The sequence below is a fragment of the Empidonax traillii genome, unplaced genomic scaffold (genome assembly GCF_003031625.1).
Source record: "Empidonax traillii isolate 1590-97213 ecotype Southwest subspecies unplaced genomic scaffold, ASM303162v1 scaffold189:size1549363, whole genome shotgun sequence".
In the NCBI taxonomy this organism is placed as follows: domain Eukaryota; kingdom Metazoa; phylum Chordata; class Aves; order Passeriformes; family Tyrannidae; genus Empidonax; species Empidonax traillii.
This window is the reverse complement of record NW_020955382.1, coordinates 1,352,505-1,374,287: the sequence shown is the minus strand read 5'-3', so window position 1 is coordinate 1,374,287 and position 21,783 is coordinate 1,352,505. Positions and strand designations below refer to the sequence as shown.

Below are 21,783 nucleotides of genomic sequence, written 5' to 3'. Positions count from 1 at the left end.
GTGTTTGCATGGATCCATGGATTTTGTAGCTGGCCTCACGGTAGCTATATTCTTTTGTACCATGAGCTTCCTAAACTTCTGCTTCTCCCATGTAGTTTTAGTTCTTTGATTTTTATTATGAAAATGAACGTGGGGAAGTAAGGATTTGGTGTCCAGGGATGGGTATTTTAAAAAGGATCCTTGAGCATGCAGGAGGAGATAGACAGTGGATGCAGGGCGGACCTGACAGCTGGTGGGAAGGTTTAATGAGTGAGGGGCCAAGGGTCCTGCATGCCCATGGCAACCAGATCCAAACTAATGCTGTTGACTCTGACTGTATAGCCGTCTTGAGGGCCAACGTGGTGCCTTCTAGGGCTGGAACTGTCTGAAAGGGTGTGCCCCCAGCACTGTGAGGACATTGGCCTGCTGGAGCAAGCCCGGAGGAGGGCCAACATGATGGTTAGAGGGATGGAGCACATCTGCTATGAGGGAAGGCTGAGAGAATCAGGATTGTTCAGCCTGGAAAGGAGAAGACTTTGGGGTGACCTAATTGTGGCCTTCCAGTACCCGAAGGGAGCCTACAGGAGAGATGGAGAGGGACTTTTTACAAGGGCGTGTAGTGACAGGACAAAGAGGAAGTGGATTCAAACTGGAAGAGAGCAGGTTTAGATTGGATATTAGGAAAAAAATCTTTACTGCTAGGGTGGTGAGGCACTGGCACGGGTTGCCCAGAGAAGTTGTGGATGCCCCCATCCCTGGAAGTGTTCAAGGCCAGGCTGGATGGGCCTCTGAGTAACCTGGTCTAGTGGAAGGTGTTCCTGCCCACAGCAGGGAGTTGGAGCTAGAGGGTCTTGAAGGACCCTTCCAACCCAAGCCATTCTGTGATTCCGTGATTCTGTGCATTTTTACCTCTGGCTGCCACTAGTTACTGGTTTCATTTTCTTCTGCTGTTCACTGTTCTGGCCCCATTGCATGCCCAGAGGCCTCTGTCCCGGACAGCATCTCTTGCAAATGTGACGGTTGCGTAGTGTCAGATTAGTTGTGTAGTGTCAGGCCATTTGCTCGGTATTGCTGGTGAGGCTGGCAAAAGTAGTTTAAATTTACTCCGTTATGCCTCTTGCTACTTCATATGTTGTGCAGGTGTAGCTCAGGCATAGTGAAATCAGTGGGAATTTTGAGTGTTTCCTATTCCTTCTGCTTTGTCAGAGGTTCTCGTTGACTCTCCTTCTCTCCAGAAAATGCAATAGAGGTAAATCGAGTAACGATTTTCCTGCCTTTGTGGTTGTGGTTCCTTTTTTCATTTCATTCTGTTTTGTTCTTCCTTCATCTCCAAAAAGGAAAACCTTCACAAAGCTCTAGCAATGCATGATGTACATGTGCTGTGTGTTTTGCATCCCTAAGTTCTTGAGGCTGAGGAGCCACTACCATAAAATACTGAAAGTCAACATTTACATTTACAGTGGGTTTGCCACAGGTTTTTTTATTCAGTCTAGGTGATGGCTGGCAATTTTACAGGTTGGATATGGCTCCTGGCCAGTTTTGCCTTCCCTTTTGTGTGGCAAAATAAAATGATTCAGCTGGGTACAGACAGTAGGTGTCCTGGGGAATGGGATTGCCAAGTATTAAAAGGAGTTAGTAAGGACTGTCTGAGGGCTAGACTGATAATGATATGAAGGTGTGAAAAGATGCAGAAAATGAAACTATTATTTGGCATATATATATGTATCCTTAGGCAGCTAAGTGCCTGTTGTATTCCCATTTGCACTGAATTTGCTGTTAGTCAGTGGAGGTCAATGTCTTCATTGCCTGAATTAGCAATAGGACTTTTTTTTGTAGCTTTCTCACTACTTCTGAGGTGGCAGTGACAGAAATCCTGTAGTGATGTGTGTTGCACATATTTGGGCTGGTTGTAATAATCCTGTTAGGACGGTGGTTCATTGGCTTGGTAGTTAACCGAGTCCAGCTGGTCTGAAGCACGTATTTTTAACTTACAGTGCTTTTAAGAAAGGAGGCAGGAACAGCACCCACAGTTGTTGTTGCATTCTTATTATTAAAAATGATGTTATTATTTTGTTACACAGTCAGTGGTTATGGGGTTTTATGTTTTATTAGTCATCAGTAAGACAGCTGCACATCTTCCAGAGGTATGCTGTTAATGCACCAAGCAAGTGCCATGGTTGGTTCATTCTTTCTCTCCTGCTCTCAAGAGAGGAAGTCGTGTTTTGTGGTACAGTAGTTTGTTCTGAGAGACATGTAGAAATGGGTGTTCACCCTGCAGTTGCTGGTAAGGGCAAAGGTGAGAGCAAAGCATGTTTTGCCTTTGGAGTGGAAAGTGGAGATGTCTGTGGGAAGCCCTGTTCCAGAGGGGAGTCTTGCCTCAGTCTTGTACCTGTCTCAGTAAAACTGTGCCAGCTGCACATAGCAGCTTGCCCTTCACCACAGGCAGCTGCACAGCACCAGAGAACAGAGCTGTGAACGTCTCAGGTCACTTCGAGGTGACTTTCTAAGGAGCTTGGATTAGAATCATAGAATCCTAGAATTAACTGTGTTGGAAGAGACCCCCGAGATCATCAAGTCCAACCCTTGATCAACCCCACTGTGATTACAAGATCATGGCACTCAGGACTGAGGCAGTTTGAAGGTAGAGATAATGACCTACGAGAGAGAGTACTTAGATTGCTGTGCTCGGGGCCTGTTCTTGGTATTGTGAAGTTTTTTGTAAAACATTTCGTATGCCAGCCCCACTAGACTAGTATCCTTCATGTTTTATATGTTTATATGTTTTATCCGAAGGTACTTTTAAAGTGCTTCCTTTTAAAAAAGTTATTTTTTATAAATATTTTGCTGGTTTGCGAGACTTGGTTTTATTGTTTCCTTATTGAACACCCCCCAAAAATGTTTTTGAAATCAAGACTCTTTATTTTTCATGTTGTTTTTGTGTTTGATTTTTTTTTTTTTTGGTGGGGGTGTTTGTTTGATTGGTTTGGGTTTATTTTTTTATTATTTCCCTCATTTTCTACCATCTCCTACCACCAAAGACTGACTGTGGCTCCCTCATGCTTCCCTGTTCTTAATTCCACCTGATTAACTTTGAGTTGGTTGAGGAAACACATTACTCTTCTTCCCTTCCTATTCTGTTGCAGATTTTGACTTGAACTATTTTTGGCATTGGAGCAAGTTTACAGACTACATGCAGTGTGTCCTCACCTTCACTGGCGTGACTGGTTACATCACTTACCTCTGGTTGGACTCGTCACTCTTTGTGGAGACGCTGGGCTTCCTTGCGGTGTTCACCGAGGCCATGCTGGGTGTCCCCCAGCTCTACCGCAACTACCAGAACAGATCTACAGAAGGAATGAGGTAGGGTGGTTGTGAAACATAAAGCAAGTGTGTGTGTGTGTGTGTGTTCGTGTAGGTTACCTGTGTAGGGTTGGAATACTTTTCCAGGAAGGGCAATGTCACGTTTCTTACTTTTACTTGAAAACACGGCAGCTATCAGAGTAGACTGACTGCCAATTAGGAGCTGGTGCAGCACTGCTGAAGGCTTTGGGAGCTCCCTTTCATCTCTGAGGCCTGATCCGTTATCCAAGTGCAGCTGGACAGTTCCAAGGTGAAACAGGTTTTGGTGAAACAAACACGTGAAACTTAACGCTGTTGCCATTAGCAACGTATTGGAGTTCAAGCTGTGCCGCACTGGCAATTAGAAATGGACTAAAGAGATCATGCCTATCAAAAGTAATAAAGAGGAAGAAAATATTTTGAGCCTGCAGCAAATAACTGTCAGTGTAACTCGTATATTAGCTAGTCACTTTTTCTCACATATCAGTTTGTCATAATCCGTTCTTACATTTGTAGCAAATAACATGAGTATTTATTTTTGTGTCAGAGCCTGAAACTGATGTTTAAGAAAGCTCTAATGAGACGTTTACAGTCATTATTAGGAAACCCTCTATGAGAAAGTGTGGGACAGAAAACTTTAATCTTGTGCCCACTCTTGGAGTGTTATATTAGATTATCTTCTCATACTGTTTACTGGATAACTCAGTGATAACACTAAGATTTCCAAATTGCAAAGGCAACTTGTAAAGCTTTTAGAGAGAGAAAACCTTCACTGTGGTGCGTACGTGAGTGCACTGGTCTGTAGAGAAAGTACAGCAGTAAGTTCACAGGGTGCTGTGATCGTTTGTGACTCTGTCTTCTCTTCCATTGTTTTGTAATGACTTCTCTTTCATTGCTTTTACATTTGCTGGGATAATTTTTACCTCTTTACACATAACTATTCCCTGCCACACCCAAACCAAAGCAATTTTGTCCTTTGTTCACGTTGTTCTCTTTACTTGTTTGGCTTGAGCATGCTTATACTAGCTATTCAAAGTGTTCTTCTAGCTTGAAGAGTTGTTGAGGGAATGTTCAGATAGTTACTTTGACGCTTAAAGCATTTTCTGAATGGGAGCCCCTTTGGTACAGAATGAGTCAGGATTTACTTCCAAAATGTTGGGTTGTATTTCATACACACACTGCCTTAGAAAATTCTGTACCTGTGATATCCAGACGGCAATTTACCTACTAGACCTTCTTTATGCTCTGGTTTGACTTTTCCCTTTCTAGTTTTTGTCTGTGAATCGTAATGCCATAATATGATAACCACTGCCAGGTAGTGTTTTGCCTTTCCTTAACTCCCTTCTGGGGACCTGAGTTTCAGTTTTCCAATTTCCTGCATATGCTGCTTAGCAAAAGGAGAAAAAAAAAAAGCCCTTGTTCTTCAGAACAACAGTTTCTTTGTAAAGCATTAAGCACAGAACTGCAGAATTCTCATCTAAAACTGCTTGGCGAGAGTGCTGTGTTTAGTCAAGATAAAATAGCATAAAAGCTTATGTTCCCTTGCTGTCAAACAGATCCAGGTCAAGGATAGCCACTCTCCTTATCGGCTGTGCCCAGAGGCTTTCCAGAGTGCATTCCCCTCTCTGGTTCTACTCTTGACTCAGTACTTCATATAGCATTGGACACCGATGAGTCTGGGGACTGATGGGACAATACACAGCTCTGTGCTGCTGTACTTGCAGTTGGAGTACGTTCATGCAAAAGCAAATGTTAGTGCTCTTCCTTTTTTCCAGGGTAAATTGCAGTTTTATATACGTTGCAGGTACCACATACAGTTTCTAGTCCCGTGCAATCGTAAATTGACTAGATGGTCTCTAAGCATTACTGGGCTGTTCCTGCTGTGAGAGTGAGTGATTTCTGCTGGTGTATTGCTTTGTGTTGAAAGAGCTGTTGGAAATACTTCTTGTGAACTTCCCTTCCTGTGTCCGCTTCTCTGTCTAAAAGCACGTCAGGGAAGAGACCCCGGTCACGGAAGCACTGAGGGAGCATGTAACAGTCCAGCCAGGCTACTCTTAGGACTAAATTTGTGAACTTGCATGGCTGTTTACCAGATGGGGACTAGCTGATGGCTGCTGCTCCGTGCAGTTATTTACTGCTCAGTGCACAAATAACATGTATGGGGATGGTTACACTGTCAGAAGCAATCACACTGGGGATCCTCTGCCCATCAGCTGGGCCAAAACGGCTGGCTGGCTGCCAGCCATGCTCTTAGCAAGCCTCATGGCAAAGTGAAAGAGATGAGTTTCAAGTGTCTGTGTGATGACTTTAAACTTAATGGGAATAGCAATGAGAATTAAGCTGCTGTATTTAATGACCTTTTGGACAATCATCACGTCCTGGTTGGAGGTGGTAACTTCTTAAACCACAGTAATTGTGTCACCCATGGTGCATGAGAGGAGTCCATGTCCCCAGTAAAGATCACAGCCTATACTACTGCCAGAGAAGGGGTTGTCTAAAGGTCCTCATGGCTTGGCTAAGAAAAGGGACAGAATGGGACAAAGCAGCTGATATGTTAAGTCTATTTAGCAAATAGTTCCTTTAATAAATGTAAACTGTCAGAAATGGAGAATAAGGTTACAGTATGTGGCCGCATCTGATCAGAGCTCCTCATACCTTATTTTTATTTATGTCTTCATTTCTCCCTTCTTCTCTCATTTTCCTTCTTTTTGTAGCGACATGGCTACTAGGTCCTGTAGCATCCTCCCCTGTTCTGAGAGAGGGGAAACCAGAGAAGTTGGAAAGAGATGGAAACAATAAAGTCAGAAAGGGGAGGCATGCTGAGTAACAGCTTTTGTAGAGGGAAGATCATGTAGTATGTCCTGGTGGGCTGATGACTGATAGGTGGAAATTTTCCTCTGATTAAGTAAACAACTAAGCTAGTCTAAGGAACAGAAATTTTCATTATGTTCTCTTTGACAATTCACCTGATTACTTTTGGAATTAGTACTTTATGGAAACTAAGACCTCTGTTCAGGTGTTCAAGAACTTTTTCAAAGTTGCAAACCTAAATAATATAGTTCTATAAATTATGGTACTAACCTTGACAGAAGTGCTTTTGCAATGAATTGTGTTAATACCTATCAAAGAAATAATCACTTAATCTTCATTTTGTTCAAGAACTAAACTAGTTCTTTCAGGTCACCTAGTAAAAGAGTAATTTAATGACTTTAATTATTAGGGTGGATTAGAATTATGATTATGTTACAAAAAGGACAAAAACAGTCTCAGAGTTCAAGAGCTTTAGAATATAGGAGGCATTGAGTTGTATGAGAAAAAAGGCATTATGAGATTGCTCATTACTTGTAAATTTTCTTTATATTATGTAGTAAAATATTTCCAAATTTGACACCTCCCCTCTCTCGTCTTTCAGGATTCACAGATGCTGACTCTGCTACAGCTGGGATCTGATGCTTTTGCTTTGTGACAAAAAACTTACAAGAACTTATTCTGTCATTTGTCTTTGTGTCCTCACTCCTTCTGAGATACTTGACTCCCAGTCGGTCACTTCTCTTCCTAATAAACTGCAGTCATGAGGAAAGGTAGCGTTTAACACGAGGCAGTGGAGAGGGTGAGAAGGTTGGCTCTGGATCTGGCAGCAGCACTGCTGCACACACGGGTCAGTGCACGCCTGCTGGTCAGTGCTCTGGGAGAGTCACATCCTTGTGGGGACAACAGCTTTTGTGGAGCTCCTGTAGGGGGGGAAGTGTGTGCTTTTTATGCACTCCCACTGAGGGAGCGGGCTCATGCAGGCACTGCTGTTATCATGTACTCATCATAATCCCAACAGGCCTCCTTCCACCAAAGGAGGAGGATGGGAGGGTGTTCTTCTGGAGGTCTTTGACCAATCTGAAGGTGTGGTCCTACGCAAGGATGAGTTAACCCTGGGACTGCACAAGGGTCCATTTGCTCCAGGACAGTTTGTTGTATTGCATTCCTGTCTGCTGCCCTGCCGTGCTCCGGAAAAAAAAATAACTTCATTGAAAGTTTTTTGCAAAAGCTTGTCAGAGTCACCTGGCAGCTGCTGCTCCAACCCCACGGAGCAGCAGTTTCTTTTCAGTCAGTGCCTAAAGAGCTGCTGCATGGCAGAATCTCCCCAGGTCTGGCAGAAGGAGGAAAGAGGTCTGGCAGTAGGCCTGAGCTGGGCTGCATATCTTGAAGTTTCAGAAGTCACAGTCCATTGGACGCGCTCATCAGTTGTTAGCTTGGAAACACGTGGGTTCAATAAAGTGAGGTCCTTTTGCAGCAGTTGTTGATGCCCTGATGTGCACTGTTTTCTCTTCCTTGACTGCACTCTGGGCATGGGATGGGCACTTGCTGTGCCTGACTCAGGGCTGCATGTGCAGCTGCAGGGTTGTAAGGATGCAGCCAGGGAAGGGCTGTGTCATTCCTCTGCGAGCCGTTCCCCAGGTCTTTCTCCTAGCTCATGGACAGCTTTCAGTCTGCTCGAAAGGAACCTCCTTTCTGCACAACTTTCACTGGCACGTTTGTCTGATGTTGGGTCAGAGGCTCAAAATTTCACTGCCTGGAGACAGTTGGCACAATCAGTGACTCTGCTTGTGTGTTGATAGGAACCGGTCTTGAGAAATCCAGCCTGCAAAGGCTGAAGAGGATAATCAGTATTTCATTCAATCGGGTTATTGTGCTATGAAAAAAGAAAATATTAATTTAGTTCCTCCTGTGGCAGTACTGGGTCAGTCACACTGATTATCCCGTTTTAAAAAGCACCAAATCACTGAAGGAGAAACAATCAGCATTTTTTTGTCTCAGAAGCTGCTGGAGTCCAGAGTTGCAAATTTTAAGAATGCATTTCCATTCAGAAATGTTCTACAAAGTGCACTGCAGCTGTGAGCTGGTTCCGAGCGTTTATCTGAAATGTGTCCAGTGAAATGAGTGTGGCGTAAAGAAGTTTGAAAGAAGTAAATTATATTAAATGTATTCTATTATACATCTGTATTTAATATATTATTCCCTCTTTCCCTCTATAGATAATATGAAAAGTACTAGAAGACAGTATTTCTTAGGGAGATAAAATTTTCTTGTGGGGTTCATTTATTTCAGTACTGCTCTACAGCTTTTTCCTTCATGACACATGCAGCTCTTTATATAATTTTTTAAGAGAAACTTTTGACTTCTGAGAACAGTGTTTGTTCCAGAGACAAATCCTGGCTTTATTCAAATGCTGTGAAGATTAATGAAAGCTTCTAGATTTTTCTGCCTCTATTGGGTTAGCCAGGTGCTGTGATGAACAGATGTAAAAGGACTGGCTAACCAGTGTCTGGCCACTTCCTCTAGTGACATTTGAGGTTTAAGGAGATTGGGCAAGTGCTCTAAAAATGCCACTGCTGCGGTTTCTTGGGATTTTTTAGCCTCAGGGAGTTTTTTATTTGTGAATAAGTAAAACAGCTCCAGTGAATTACTTCATTTGGAGTAATGCTATTTAAAAGAAAACAAACCCCTCAGCTAGAGAGAAGTAGCAAGAGTGGTGGATGTTTCTGCTCAGGCACCAGCTATGCATTAGCTTCTTAAGAATAAATTTAGTTCCATTAAAAAGAGATGTTAGGGACAATCCACATCTGTTAGGGCAACTTTGTTACCTATCGCTGCTGCTTTGGGGAGGCTCAGTAAAGGACTGAGAGAAAATAACTGGAAAAGGACTTTAAAAATGCTAAATAGAAGGAAAGCTATAAGAGGATGATGCAGATAATGTCAATATTGAATGGTATGGGTTTTTTTCCTCCCCAGCTGCTGTTTTTCACTGTCAGAAATTGCATGGATCAGAGCAGAAGAAATAGGAGTAGGGATAATGGATGCCTATGTGAGAGATTTCCTTTTCTGAGTGTGCCACATACACAGAACAGACATGGGCCAGTACAGTGGTGACCTGAGTTAGTGGTACAGTGTGTCCAGTCTGGACATCAAGGAGGATGCTGAACAGAGAGAGAACTGTTTCTGTCAGACTTTGGAGTTGTAGCCTCCAGGTGCTGATTAAACAGTGTCTACTGTTAAAATAGCAGCTCCTTCATATACTAAACACATAAAACAGAGAAGGTGGAAGAGGGGTATGGGACTTGAGGGCTGTTTTAGTTAAAAACAAACAAACAAACACAAACCCGCCAGAATAGCTTTGTGGGTTCAAATCATCTGACCCAATAAGAAGCAGGTTTTCTCTGCAGAAAGCTTTGTGTAGACAATCACGAGGGACTAATTTATAAAAGAGACAGTAGTTCTCAAGGGACTAATTAGGAACTAAAAGGTAAATCTGGGACCCTGGCAAATAGAAAAATCAAGGTCTTAAGTGTGAGCCAGAATGTAATGGGTAAATGCAGAGTTGTTAGCACTACTTAAAAGGGGTTTGTACTTTACATTGTAGAGCCCATTCCTTGGTTCCACTGCTTTTCATGTTGAACTAAGTTAATGTTGAACTAAGTCACTGTGCTTATAAATTGTCTATTTTAAACTATACTTACCATTTACTGTAGTTCTGTGATTGTATTCTTTTGTCTTCCTAAATACTCTTCTACTCAGATCTTAAGTTTTATCTGTGGGTCTACAGAAATTGTTGTCATTGCTTCTAAGGCTCCAGGCAGCATTCATACAATTTTTTCGGAAGTTATACTTATTTCATTGTTTTGTTTTGATGACATTTCCTTTTTCCACTGCTGCGGCACTGCTCAGCTGCTTGCTCTTGTCCTTTATTGTAGCCTTTATATAAGGTATTCTGAGTTTTCTGGACTTTGCATACACATCCAAGTTTGAAAGAGTTTGGGGGGTAGTCAGTAAACAATTTTCATGACTGGATGGACCAGGTTTTTGTACAACTGTAAGGCTTATTGCTTACAGCTTCTCTTCTCTCTTAACCTTGTAGTTAGTGGTTCTAATAGACACCAGGAAGATCAGATTCCCTTCCAAATCTGCCTGTTTCAAAGTGAAGAGACTGAAGAAAGTAGTGTGTAGTCCTCAGAAGATTTCTAGTTTCTTCTCCCTTGGAGGGGTTACTACATCAGGAAGGTAAACAGACCTGGTGTCAGTGCACTCAGGATGAGGGCAGTCTGTCAGCATGTGAACAGATAGACTGAAACAGTCTTGTTCTGATCCCTGGAAGCAAATTCTCTCCCCTTCTTCAGGCCCTCTTTTCACTTACAGCAGACCTGTGACTGATGCCCCAGGTTCAAGGACCTGCACTTTCTGCTTGGCTTTCTGCTGCTAAGTGGCCTCTGGGTTGCTCTGCTGGGGTCAGCACTTCATTCACCTCTCTGCTCACCTGCTGTGTCTCCTCAGAGCTGTTCTCTCAAGACCTGGAGCAGCACAGTGTGAAGCTCCAAAGACCATTCTTTGTGCCCTGTGCACTCAGCACATCTGAGAATTTCAGGAGGCGAGTGGAAAAATCCAGGAGGGAGACCTTCCTTCCCTCACCCTCACAGCTCTTCTGACAGTGTGAGCAGCAGTATCCACTTCCCTTAAGCATCCCTAAGATTGTAGCACAGTGTGCACTGCTAAAGCTCTTGCAAATACTGAACCTCTTTCTCATTTCTCTTCCTCCGGCACCTCATCCCATCAGTTCAAAAAATGAATTCAAAGCTGTTGACTTCAAACCAAAAGCATTCATCTTTTACAAGTAGTTCAAGGGTTCTGTACAGTAATGGGAATAAAGCTCTGGCATGTTTAATGAGCGCTCTCTTCAGCTGATGCTTTTCTCTGTGCCCTGAAAATCTGAATTCGAAGAGAAAATTTATTGTACTTTTGTTGCAAAACCGTTCCATTAGGTTTGGGCACTCCATTTTCTGCTGGCAAGGAACTGTCATGCCAGGTATTTTGCATGGTTAAGGTCAGGTCAAGGCACAAAAGGTCAGAGTTGAGCTTGTCTTGAAGGCACCTGAGAGATGGAAATTTTCTAAAAGTGTCTTTTTCCTCCGTTACCTAGCAAATTTGGGAACAAAAGGGCCTCAGTTCTTGAAATCCCAGCACCTCTATTGTTTCACCAGAGTTAACCTCAGCCAGTTGTGTAAGTGAGATAAGGTTCCTGCTTATGTGGTTGCACAGTTGTCTCCCTCAGTGCAGTAGGACTGAGTGGGATTAGAAATTTGGAATGGAAGTAAACTGAGGTTTGAGTTTGAAGAAATGTAGGTTGAGATGCAAGGATGCAAATATCCGTAATGGTAATACTGACTGTGATGAAAATCTGTAAAATTAGCAGAGCCGTGACTAATTTAAGTAATTAATAGATGAGCCAGAACAGCAGGAAAAAGAGATTTAAGGACCTTAGGCCAGAAAGTGCCATTGCAGGTTGGTCCGGAAAGACTAGTAGGAAAAATCAGATAGAAAATGGGAGTGTGGGGCAGATCCAGGTGGGTCGGCTACAAAGATATTCTGTTTCAGGTTTGACCTGTAATGGTGCATTTGGTCCCCTGCTCCTCAAGACACAGAGGAGCAAGGAAAAAGAAGAAGAGTAGGAAGTGCAGAGACTGACATCCTAAATATCTGCCCAAAAAACTGAGACAGGGGAGGAAATGCTTGTAGCATTCTTGAGCGGGATGTAGAAAGAAACAAAACTTGATGTCAGAAAAAGCTGTTTCGACAAGGCTCAAAGGTAGGGTTTTAATTTGTTCTGGGGAGGATGGCTGGGAATGATACATGTCTACATCGCATAAGGGAATGGAATTATATGCCAAGCCAGATGTCCTGGCATCGTCAGGCAAGCTTTCAGGGTAGTTGCAGAAGCCTTGTCCCTTCAGATACTAAGTCTTGTATTAGAGAATTTCCTAGAACAGTGTTTCATAGTGTTTTACAGTGTGCAAAGGGGCAGATTGCAAGAGTTTGGCAGTGAAGACAGGCTAGGGGATGTCTATCCTTATTGAAATGCAAAGATCCGGCTTGGGCTGAAATTTTAAGATTTGTTTCATGCCACTGTGTGTGGGATGTGATTGTGATGCTTTTATTTCCTCCCTCCAGCGTTCAGTTCTGTCTGCAGTAGAGCATGGCTTTAAAGCACTTGAAAGTCCTGCTGCAGCCACCGTGGGTCAGTGGTAATACTGCATGTGGAAAGTGGCTCAGAAAGGGTTGGTTTATGGTGGCACCTGCTGATAAAACATGTCCTTCCAGCTGGGCAGGACAGCGCACAGATGTGTGTGGTGTGTCACTGTCACCATTAACTTCAGCCCTGTAGTGCTCTGTGTGCACATCTGCATGTGAGAGGAAAAGGGGAAACCTGGAATTTTCATATGAAGAATCAGGTGCTGACATTCTGTCATGTTGAAATTGCAAGGGATTATTTCGTAGAATGGGTAAGGGTGGAAAAGACCTCTAAGATCACCAAGTCCAGCCGTTAACCTAACACTGCCAGGTCCACCATTATTTCCTTACAAGGTGTTTTGGAGAAGAATACAGGCTTTGTTTCTTGCAAAAATCTTAACCTTATTTCCATGCAGTAAACTGACTGGGAGGCAGGACTTTGGTCCTGAGTGATCGCTCTTATTTTACAACACTAGTGTGTTTGGGGTTTTCATTTCTCCAGTATTTTTGTAGAACGTAAGGAGCATTTTACTAACTGATGGATGTGATTTTTCATGAAAACTGATGGCTGCAATGTCATTAGATTTTGTCCTTGGGAGTGCTGTCTTTGAAGACAACTGAACACTAGTCCTCTAGAACAAGGTAATGAGACTGCTATCTTGTGTATGTTGACCAAAGTGATAATTGCAGTTATTGAATTGGAATACTAGAAGTGTGCTCAGGCTACGTATTGGTTACCATATGAAGATGAAGGGAAAATGCACTCAAATTACCTCATGTTAAGTTGGATGAAGAGCCTGATTATTTCTTTGTTGTTCAGGACAGGAAGGAAGATTTAAAAGAGTTGATTTCAGCCTTGGGATACACAACTGTGCTTTTTATTACCTTTCAAATGGAATGTGTCCCAAGTTATTTAGAACCAGAGAAGGAAATACACTGAATGGTGTTACACAGGGGTATTATGTTGCCATCTCTTGGCATTGGCCCTGTGGGTCATGGAGGGCCAATTCACCCTGCAGGGAAGCAAGCCCTAGGAAGGAGTGCTGGCTGCTTCCTGGGATTTGCTTCTGGCCAGCTGCATGGCAGCAAGGGCGTGGGGATGGTCCTTTTACCACCCACTTTTGGGTGCGTGGGCCGTGCCAAGTGGCTGGAGAGAAGATGGGCAGCAGGAGAGCATCTAGAGCAGAATGAGCCAGCAGCTGTGCCTACAGCTCCACTGATGGTAGTGCCTTGAGTGGGAGGTGAGAGACAGGGAAGGGAGGACAGATCCTCGAGAACAACTTCACGAGTGAGATTGAAGGGTGGTGTAGTGTAGGTGTGCTCTTCACCATTTTCTTTAAATTGACACTACCAAGTGCACTGGCAGCTGGCTGTATTACTGTGAGCAGCGCAGGGCAGGATCTGCTGCCCTGGCACCTGAGGAAAGCCCCTCCCTGCCGTGGCAGCAGGTCTCTAATCTTCCCAGTCTACCAGCAGCAGAATCAGAGCCCGTCTGATCCATGTTCATACCACATGTCTGAGCAGACCTGAGCTTAACACCTAGACCAGCATCCATCTGGTGTCTCCTGGAAGGAAGGGCACTGGTGTAAATTGTGGTTCAAGTCTTTCCTCTGATCTGCAGAAGAGATTTATTTTCACACCTGCTTCATGGAACTTGGGGGGTTTCAAGCTGCTGTCCTTCTTTCAGCAGCACAAGTTGTAGAGTACTAGAAATACTTCGTAGCTGTTAAGGTGTGCCAGTTTTTGGACCAGGACAAACCAAACTTTAGGTATAGGTGTTTGAAATAGCCAGAGGCCATACCAGTGATCGTGGACCATCCACCAGCCCTGTGTGGCATGTCTTGTAGTTTCCCCTTGACTGTTCCTTTCACAGACATGTTCTAACAAATACTGGGTTTTGGATGGGTGTGCTGCATGGGGTCAGAGTGACACCCTGCCACTCTTGGGAGTTTAGAAGACAAATATTCACAAGGAGAAGTAATTGACAAATACCCACGTACACTATTTTTCCGTGAAACCTTGTTGTTTAACTGCATCTTTTTGAGTTTGTTGGCCTGATGATGTTCCAGAATGAAATCCTCCATTTCATCTTTCCTCAGCAATGTGTACAGTCCCTGAAAACGACAGAAACTTTCAGGTAGTTTGCTCTTGGATTGCAGCCCACTGTGGTATCCATTGCTCAAGGATAACAACTGCTTTAGCTTGGTTAGGGAGGTCCAAAATAAATGCTGGATCTCTCTTCCTGCATGCTCTTCTCAACTCCTGCTAGAATCATGGGGACGGACAAATGTCTTTCTCTCGAGGTGGTCGGTGCTGCTCCAGCCTCAGAGGAATTGTTGAGGAGTGAGGTAAGGCAGCCACACTGAGCAGAGCACGTAGGACTTGCGAGCAGTTTCTTGCTTGGATTCCCAGCTGGCTGTGCAATATTTAAAACAAGATCTATGCTTGTGCACACAGAAGGACTTGCCTTCGGGTATGCGCACTTAGTTTCCAGATTTTTAAGCTTCAGACAATTTGGGTATCTGATCCCAATGTTTTTTTAGTCACCTTTTTTTTTTTTTTTTTTCATCTTTTAAATAATTTTTGGCATATTAATAGTTTTTTGTTAGCATAAGGGGTTCTTCTTTTTTTTTTTTTTGTTAAGCCATATGGCATTTTGTTAGGAACAAATGCTCTATTTATTAATTTTTGTTTGGTTTGTGCAGTGTTAAAAATAACATGGCATTCGTGTTTTGTGTTTTCTGGTCTGTGTTTCGCTGCTGTAGGCAGGCTAGCCTCTGATTGAAGTGCAGTGTTACGGATTCTTGTTGTCTTTTCTAAGCAGACTATTTTGGAGCTGAAAGTTTTCCAAAGTCAGGATGTTATAACCAAATCTGCTTTCTCTTCCAGACATTCCCATGCAAATGTCTTGTGGGAGGTAACAGCTTAAAAGGTTGCAGGAGAGATAGATACCTTCTGTACCCTCTTCCTCACTTCCCAAAACCAAATGCAGTGTTCAGAATACTCACATACTGTTTGAATGTGGACTTATTCCTGAAGGAAATACTATCTTGTGAGCTCTTAAATGATTTTATTCTGCTTTTATATCCCCAATCATTTAAAGAGCTGTCATCATTTTTAACATATATGAAAGTCAAGTGCTAATATGTGAAGAAATGTCTCTGAAACTGTGTCAATCTAATCAGATTTTCTGATTCACAAAACCTGTGTCATGGACTAGTATTTGGCTATGATGAGGGGAAGTTGTGGTGAATTTGTACTGATTCTTGAACAACAAGAGTCCAGTCTAATTCTTCTTTTTCTTAGTTCCCTTCTCTTTTTAGTTCCCGTTGCCTGACATTAAAAAAAAAACAAAAAAAAAAAGCAGCAACTTTCAAAGTAGATAACAATCAGTAAGTTTACTAGTTTTTCTGTTGTTGAAAATAACTCAGGAGTTTTGAGTTCATTGACTATCTGAGCACAATTAGCCCTGCGTTTGTGACTGTAGCAGGATGTAATTACATCAGGGCACCACGTACCTCCTGTTGCTATTTGTGCTGAAATGTCTGGTCCAACCACTACAGGATTTCTCAACGGAAGTCACCGTCTTTGTGCCTTCCAGCTTGCGAGATATTTTTGGGTTTGTGTGTTAAGCTACAAACATGCAGAGTCATAACACTGATGTGAGAAAATCTGCAGTGCAAGCGGGAAGCGAATGCTGCCGTGTCTTTCTTCTCGTGTAGGTTTTGTGCTGAGTACCAGCCCGTGTTCTTCAGACTGCTGCTGTTTGTAAGCTGTTCTGATGGATGGTTGCAAACTAGTCTTTAAGCAGCCTGGTTTACCTGGGTAGGATGAAGAGGGGCTTCACATATCTTTTTTAAAAGATCCTTCTTTTTGGTAGTTTTTGTTCTTTCAGATGAAGGAAGAAAAAAGGCATAATGACCAAGAAGTGGCTAATGTTGTGTGCAAAGACTCTGATGGAAAAATCAGAGACTTGAGACTGTTTCAGCCAGGTTTTGAGCAGAGGGAATGAAAATGCTGAAAAGCTTTGATCGGAGTAGCGTTAATCCTGGATACGGTGGATTGAGCCTAAATATCTGGCTGATATGGCTGTTCCACAAAGAGAAGCAATGGAAAATGTTTTGGATTTTTTTTTCTCTTTTGAGTGCACTTTACAAGCTCTTTCTACATCTGAATAATTCCAGAGGTATTTTGTAAAAATTACGGTTTTGTTGGCTGAGTGCAGGCACCGATGTACTGATAGGTGGTTTTACCTCTAGTTGCTGTCACTTCCAAGTTAATACACAATACACAAGGAACACGAACGAAGCAAATAATTTCATGAGAAAAGTGAATTCTGTTTTCCAGCATGTCATTTATTTATTCAGCGACTGAAGATGGGTGCAACAGCGTGCTTATGAAATCTACTACCAGTGGTAGACAACAGCAGCGCCGCAGGGCATGGAGCAATCCACCCTTAGTGTAGTGTCTGATCAGCAGTGCTGGTGTCTCTGAGAATTTAGTTCCAACGGCAGAATAAATAAGTGCTCTTTCAGGTTTTAAGAGCAGTTGAAAAATTCCGGCTTTTCCCTCTTTGTGGTCAGTTGCAATTTGCTCACACTTGGCCGCTTAACTGCTACCGCATTAGCAGCTCCTTGTACTGAGCTCAGCTGTAGGGAAAGCGCTTGCTTTTTAGGAGGTTTGTTGTCATTGGATACCGCAGTACTGATTTACATTACTGGGAAGTGCTATTTTTACCGCAAGCCTGCCTCTGCCTCTGGCAATACCAGCTATTTGAGCACAGTTCCTGCCTCCTGCTTCTCAAGTTGGCACCTCTGTTGTCACCCAGCCAAATGCTGCCATTTGTTTATTTCTGCATCCCCAGGTTGCTCTGTGGCACAGTCCCCCCTAACCTGCTCGCTCACTTGTGCTGAGAGCAGTTGTGCTGTCCTACTAGACTGTATCCTCCATAGGAACAAGGTGAGCGTTTCCTGCATTCTGCATCTCCCCAGCTTAGTTCTGGGCTGTTTCAGGAAAGATACCCGTGTATTTACTCCTAAATCCTGCTTTACTGTGTAGCCAGTGCTGCACAGAACAGCTTCACTTGCGTGACTTTGCAGATGTCGGGGAGAGAGAGCACGAAGTTGGTCTTTGTGAGATAGGTTGCGAAATTTTCGTTGCGCGTGCTGGACTGCCCAGTCTCGGGTGGTCTTGGTGGTGGGCCCTGACAGCCTCATCTGTGTTGACAACGCAGCATTTTCTCTTGCACGTTGAGGCCGAGGGCCAGGCGTGCACCTGTGACCTGCCAGCCCCCAGCACCCGGCAGACAGCACTGCAAAAGTGCAGGTCGATGGGCTGAGGCCACTTGTACGAGGCTCAACAAGACCAAGTGCACTCGGTCACAACAACCCCGTGCAGCGCTACAGGCTGGGGGATGAGTGGCTGGAAAGCTGTCCAGCGGAAAATGAGAATAATACAGGAACTGCCTCTTTTCCCCACGTGACTGGACGGAGTTGAGCAGCTGTGAACAAAAACTGGTTTCTCTGTGCCGTCCTGAAGCACCATGGTGGCTGGGAGTGTGAGAACAGGGATGGTGTGTCCACGCCATCCATCGTGCGTAGTCACGCGAGCGCAGTTGCGTCGCTGCGAGCAACATTGTGCGAGCAGCGGGGACAGAACAATTGCAAAGCCCAGATAAGGGGAGAGGACTGCTGTTGTACTGAGCATCTGGAAATTAGGACTTGACAGAAGCCATGTCGATGGTGTAAACTTCATTCACCCTGTCTCCTTGCCTCCTGAAGTACGGACCTGTGATGTGATGTGGTAGTGGGGGCAGGGGCAGCTCTGTTCTCCCTGAGATGCCTCGTGGACACTCGATGGGTTTCTCAGTGAGCTAAAACTTCCAGGCTGTGTGTGCAAATGGGTTCTCGTTGATAGGGGAGAGAGCCAACAACAGTAGTTTTTCCCCACCCTGGGGTGGGCACTGGAGGAGTGAGACACATATTTAATTAGAGAGGGTGCTTTGTAGGCCCTCCTCACCCACCCGCTACCAAAACCTAGGCATGCAAACCCAATACAACCTGAACATTTTTGTCTCTGGTTATACTTCTCTGTCTGTCCATCCCAAAGTGAGATTGTTTCCAAGGACTTGTACCATGTTCCCAGTTCTCTTTCCGTTCCTGTCATTCCCTGTCCTGCTCCAGTCTCTTTTTCCTGTCCCGTTCTCATCTGACCAACCTTTTGGCTTCTCTGATGTCTCCTTGGCTTTTCTCTGTGGATCTTCATTGCCTTGTCTCACGTCTTGCATCTCTGTCCCCATTGTCTTGCCAAGTGGTTTGTGGTTACCCCACACGCCTTCCAGTCTGTGCTGGACGTGTCCCTTTTGTTCAGTCCCACTCTCTCCTCTGGGGAGCATCTGGCACTCCCACAGTCACTGATTTGCATCAGCCCTGTGCTCTGAGAACCTCGGTGCAACTGCAGCACTAAGTTTTGTGGGACATCAAGTGGACAGAGGAGGATGCACGTTTTTTGGTTCGGTGGCAGACCAGTGGTAGTAGCTCTTTAATCTATCTGTTGCATTTTTTAAAATCAGTTTTGCCGATATCAAGTTGAGTTTTTCCTGTCTGTAGAGCATTGTTGTGTCCTGGTGAGAACTCCAGGCATGATGATGATTTCCTTGAGTGTCAGGTGTATGAGCTGAAGAGTGGGGCTCTGAAACGTGCAAAGGCTATTGGAGCATGAACCAAGTTACTCAACCAGTATTGCAGAATTTGGAGTTCACTGGTGGCTTCCTGGCAAAACCCAGAATTGCTTTGGCAAACTTGGCACAGCATGTGACACAGCTAGAGGTGTGCTCGGCTCCTGTGATGCTGCTGAAGTGCGGGTGTCCCTCAGTGATTGATTGTTCTTTCTTTGTGGGGGTTAACTCCTTTGTGGGCTGTACATTTTCTGGCAGTGTGTATCTCGTTCTCCACATCTTCACTGCACTGCAGGATCACTTAAAAAAACCCAGCTAGCTTTCTCCGTGGGGAATTTGTGATAAATATCCTTAAATTCCCATTCAGCTGTTCCACGGCATCCATGAATTGCCTTTCTGTCAACAGTGAGCAGTTGGTTTGATTGGCCAGGTTGGGCATGTGCTTTTAGAGAGGATCCCCAGCCACGCCATGACAGATTCACACCCAGCAAACAATCAGGAGCTTAAAATTAGAGGAGAAAGAAAGCTTGCTGCCAGCAAGCAAGGTACCAGCTTTATTACCCTCAGAGCTTATTGCCCTTCCTAATTAAAATCTCAATCAGTTGCAACCGCTTGCCTGCATCTATAAAAAGCTCCCCTAAGTGTGAAGTAAGGTGACTTGGAGTGACTGGGAATGTGCACAGGGCAGGTGGTACGTGCTGTTTGCACCAAGCACAAATGATATTGTGGGTTCAGCAGTTGTTTTCCTTCTCTGATTATTTATTTGCATTTTTAGGATGACCTTGAGTGGGGAGTGACTGCTCACTCAACCCTCTGTCCTTGCTTGCGCTTCCAGACAGAGACTCTTTGGAAGGTCCTAACTGCAGACCTGTGTAATGCTCTCGGCTACATGACCTGAGTTACAGAAAAGCTCTTGTTCCCACGGTTCAGTGGGGCTGTATAAACTGATGCTCATGGCCACCCTTCCCATATGGGGATAGAGTGGGCTGCAGCATTTGGCTTGCGGCAGCATTGCGTGCTTCTGTCCAAAATACAGATTGTGCTGGCTCCTGCCTGAATGCTTGAAAAATGAACATGAAGTCCTACCCTGCTGCATGGACCTGACTGTGTTTGATGAATTGGAGTCTCTGCTGGCAAAATGTAATTGCTTGTAATTATGACAAATCACGCGCAGTGCTCACACTGTGAACTGCAAAGCTTTTGTCCACTACCGCTTATCCAGCCACTTAAAAAGCTCTCCTGATAGAAGTGCATGAAAAGCTCAGAAACAGCCTTCAAGGTTTGGTTATTCGCATTTTGTAGAGGACACTGAAAAAAATTTGGTGTATTTGAACTCACTTCTATTCCCCAGAGTTTCTCCTGATGCGGGGGAGCAGAAACTGGACTGCAGGACGGGGGATGGCTCAGCAGCACAGCAAGATGAAAGCAAGGATGGCCATCAAGAGCATTGCTCTTGGTCCATGTCCTTGATAAAAATCCCTAGTGATGCTCATCCTTCCAGTAACAGCTGCAGGCGTGACGTTTCTCCTCTTTCTGTATTACTGGACAATCTGTCTTTCTGCTTGTTTTGGGTTTGCATTTTCTTGCAGCAGGGGGTGGTTTCTTCTGTCCACCAGGAGTGTTTGTTTCAGCACGCGGTAAAAAGGTGTGCGTGCGTGAGGGAGCGGTCTGCGTGTTACCTCACCTTGCGTGAGCCCAAAATGGCACACACGCAAGGAGCAACTTCTGGGATGAATTGCTGTTGTTTTCCATGCACTGCATTACTTTGGTTTATGGTCCGTGATGTCAGCATGTGGCAGTCACGTTTACAGAGCACCACTGGGTCAAATGTCCTAGCTGGCTACTTTAAAATGTTGGGTACCTTCATAGCCACAGGTATTTGGAGCTGTAATTGCTGAGATAAGAGTGCTGCAGTCTGTGGAGTAGAGAACTTGGTGCTCCCTTCCAGGTACAGTGCCGCACCTCTTGGCTGGGCATGCTATCTGCCCATGTTGAGGGGAGTCCCAACCCACTGTGGAGTTATAAAGCCTTGCTGAAAAAGGGGGGGATCCTCTGGCACAGCAGGTCTAATCTGAAGGCAGGTTCTTCTCAGTAAATACCCTTCCCTTCTTTTCTGTCTTTCAGCATCAAGATGGTGCTGATGTGGACCAGTGGGGACACGTTCAAGACTGTTTACTTCATCCTGAATCAGGCCCCTTTCCAGTTCTCCATCTGTGGACTCCTGCAGGTTTTTGTGGACATCGCTATCCTGTTGCAGGTTTACTTGTACAGCTACTACCCTCAGAAGCCTGTGTCCCACACTGCACACCCAGCCAGCACCAAGGCCCTGTGAGGAACTTAGCTGGACAGGCTGCAGGTCAACAGTGCTGTGGAGTCAGCCATGGCAGGGCTCCTCTTCCACTTGTAAATACTCTGGGGCTGCTGAGTCAAAAGGAGAAATGAGAACAAGGGTTGAAAACCTGGCTGCACTTCCAGCTCAGGAAGTTTTATTTTAAATAACTTGCTCGCTCTGTTTTCAGACTTAGCTGTACAGAACTGTTTCTCGGTGGGGGGGAGGGGCACTTTATTTTTGCATAAGTACCTATGAGCCTTATCAACTCACAGATGTTTGTATATTTAATCACAAGGGCTGGATGGTTTGTGTTTTTAATGCTATTTAAAAATGTTACACCACAGAAATTATAGGATATTTTGTCTGAAACTTTTACCTATTTATATAATATAAAGTCTGTATATTG

At 44.3% G+C, this 21,783-nt stretch overlaps 1 protein-coding gene across 3 annotated transcripts in view; it reads left to right on the top strand.

Moving 5' to 3' along the window:
• PQLC1 (PQ loop repeat containing 1) overlaps positions 1–21,783 on the top strand; it is a 65,026-nt gene extending 43,243 nt beyond the window's left edge. For 2 of the 3 annotated variants that reach the window (XM_027886539.1, XM_027886538.1), the window contains 2 exons: positions 3,123–3,339; positions 21,170–21,783. In XM_027886539.1, coding sequence (XP_027742340.1) covers positions 3,123–3,339; positions 21,170–21,377 — 425 coding nt within the window. In that variant the 3' untranslated portion in view covers positions 21,378–21,783. Of the gene's footprint in view, positions 1–3,122; positions 3,340–17,233; positions 17,329–21,169 lie in introns of all 3 variants that reach the window. The other variant, XM_027886540.1, reaches the window with a different exon arrangement.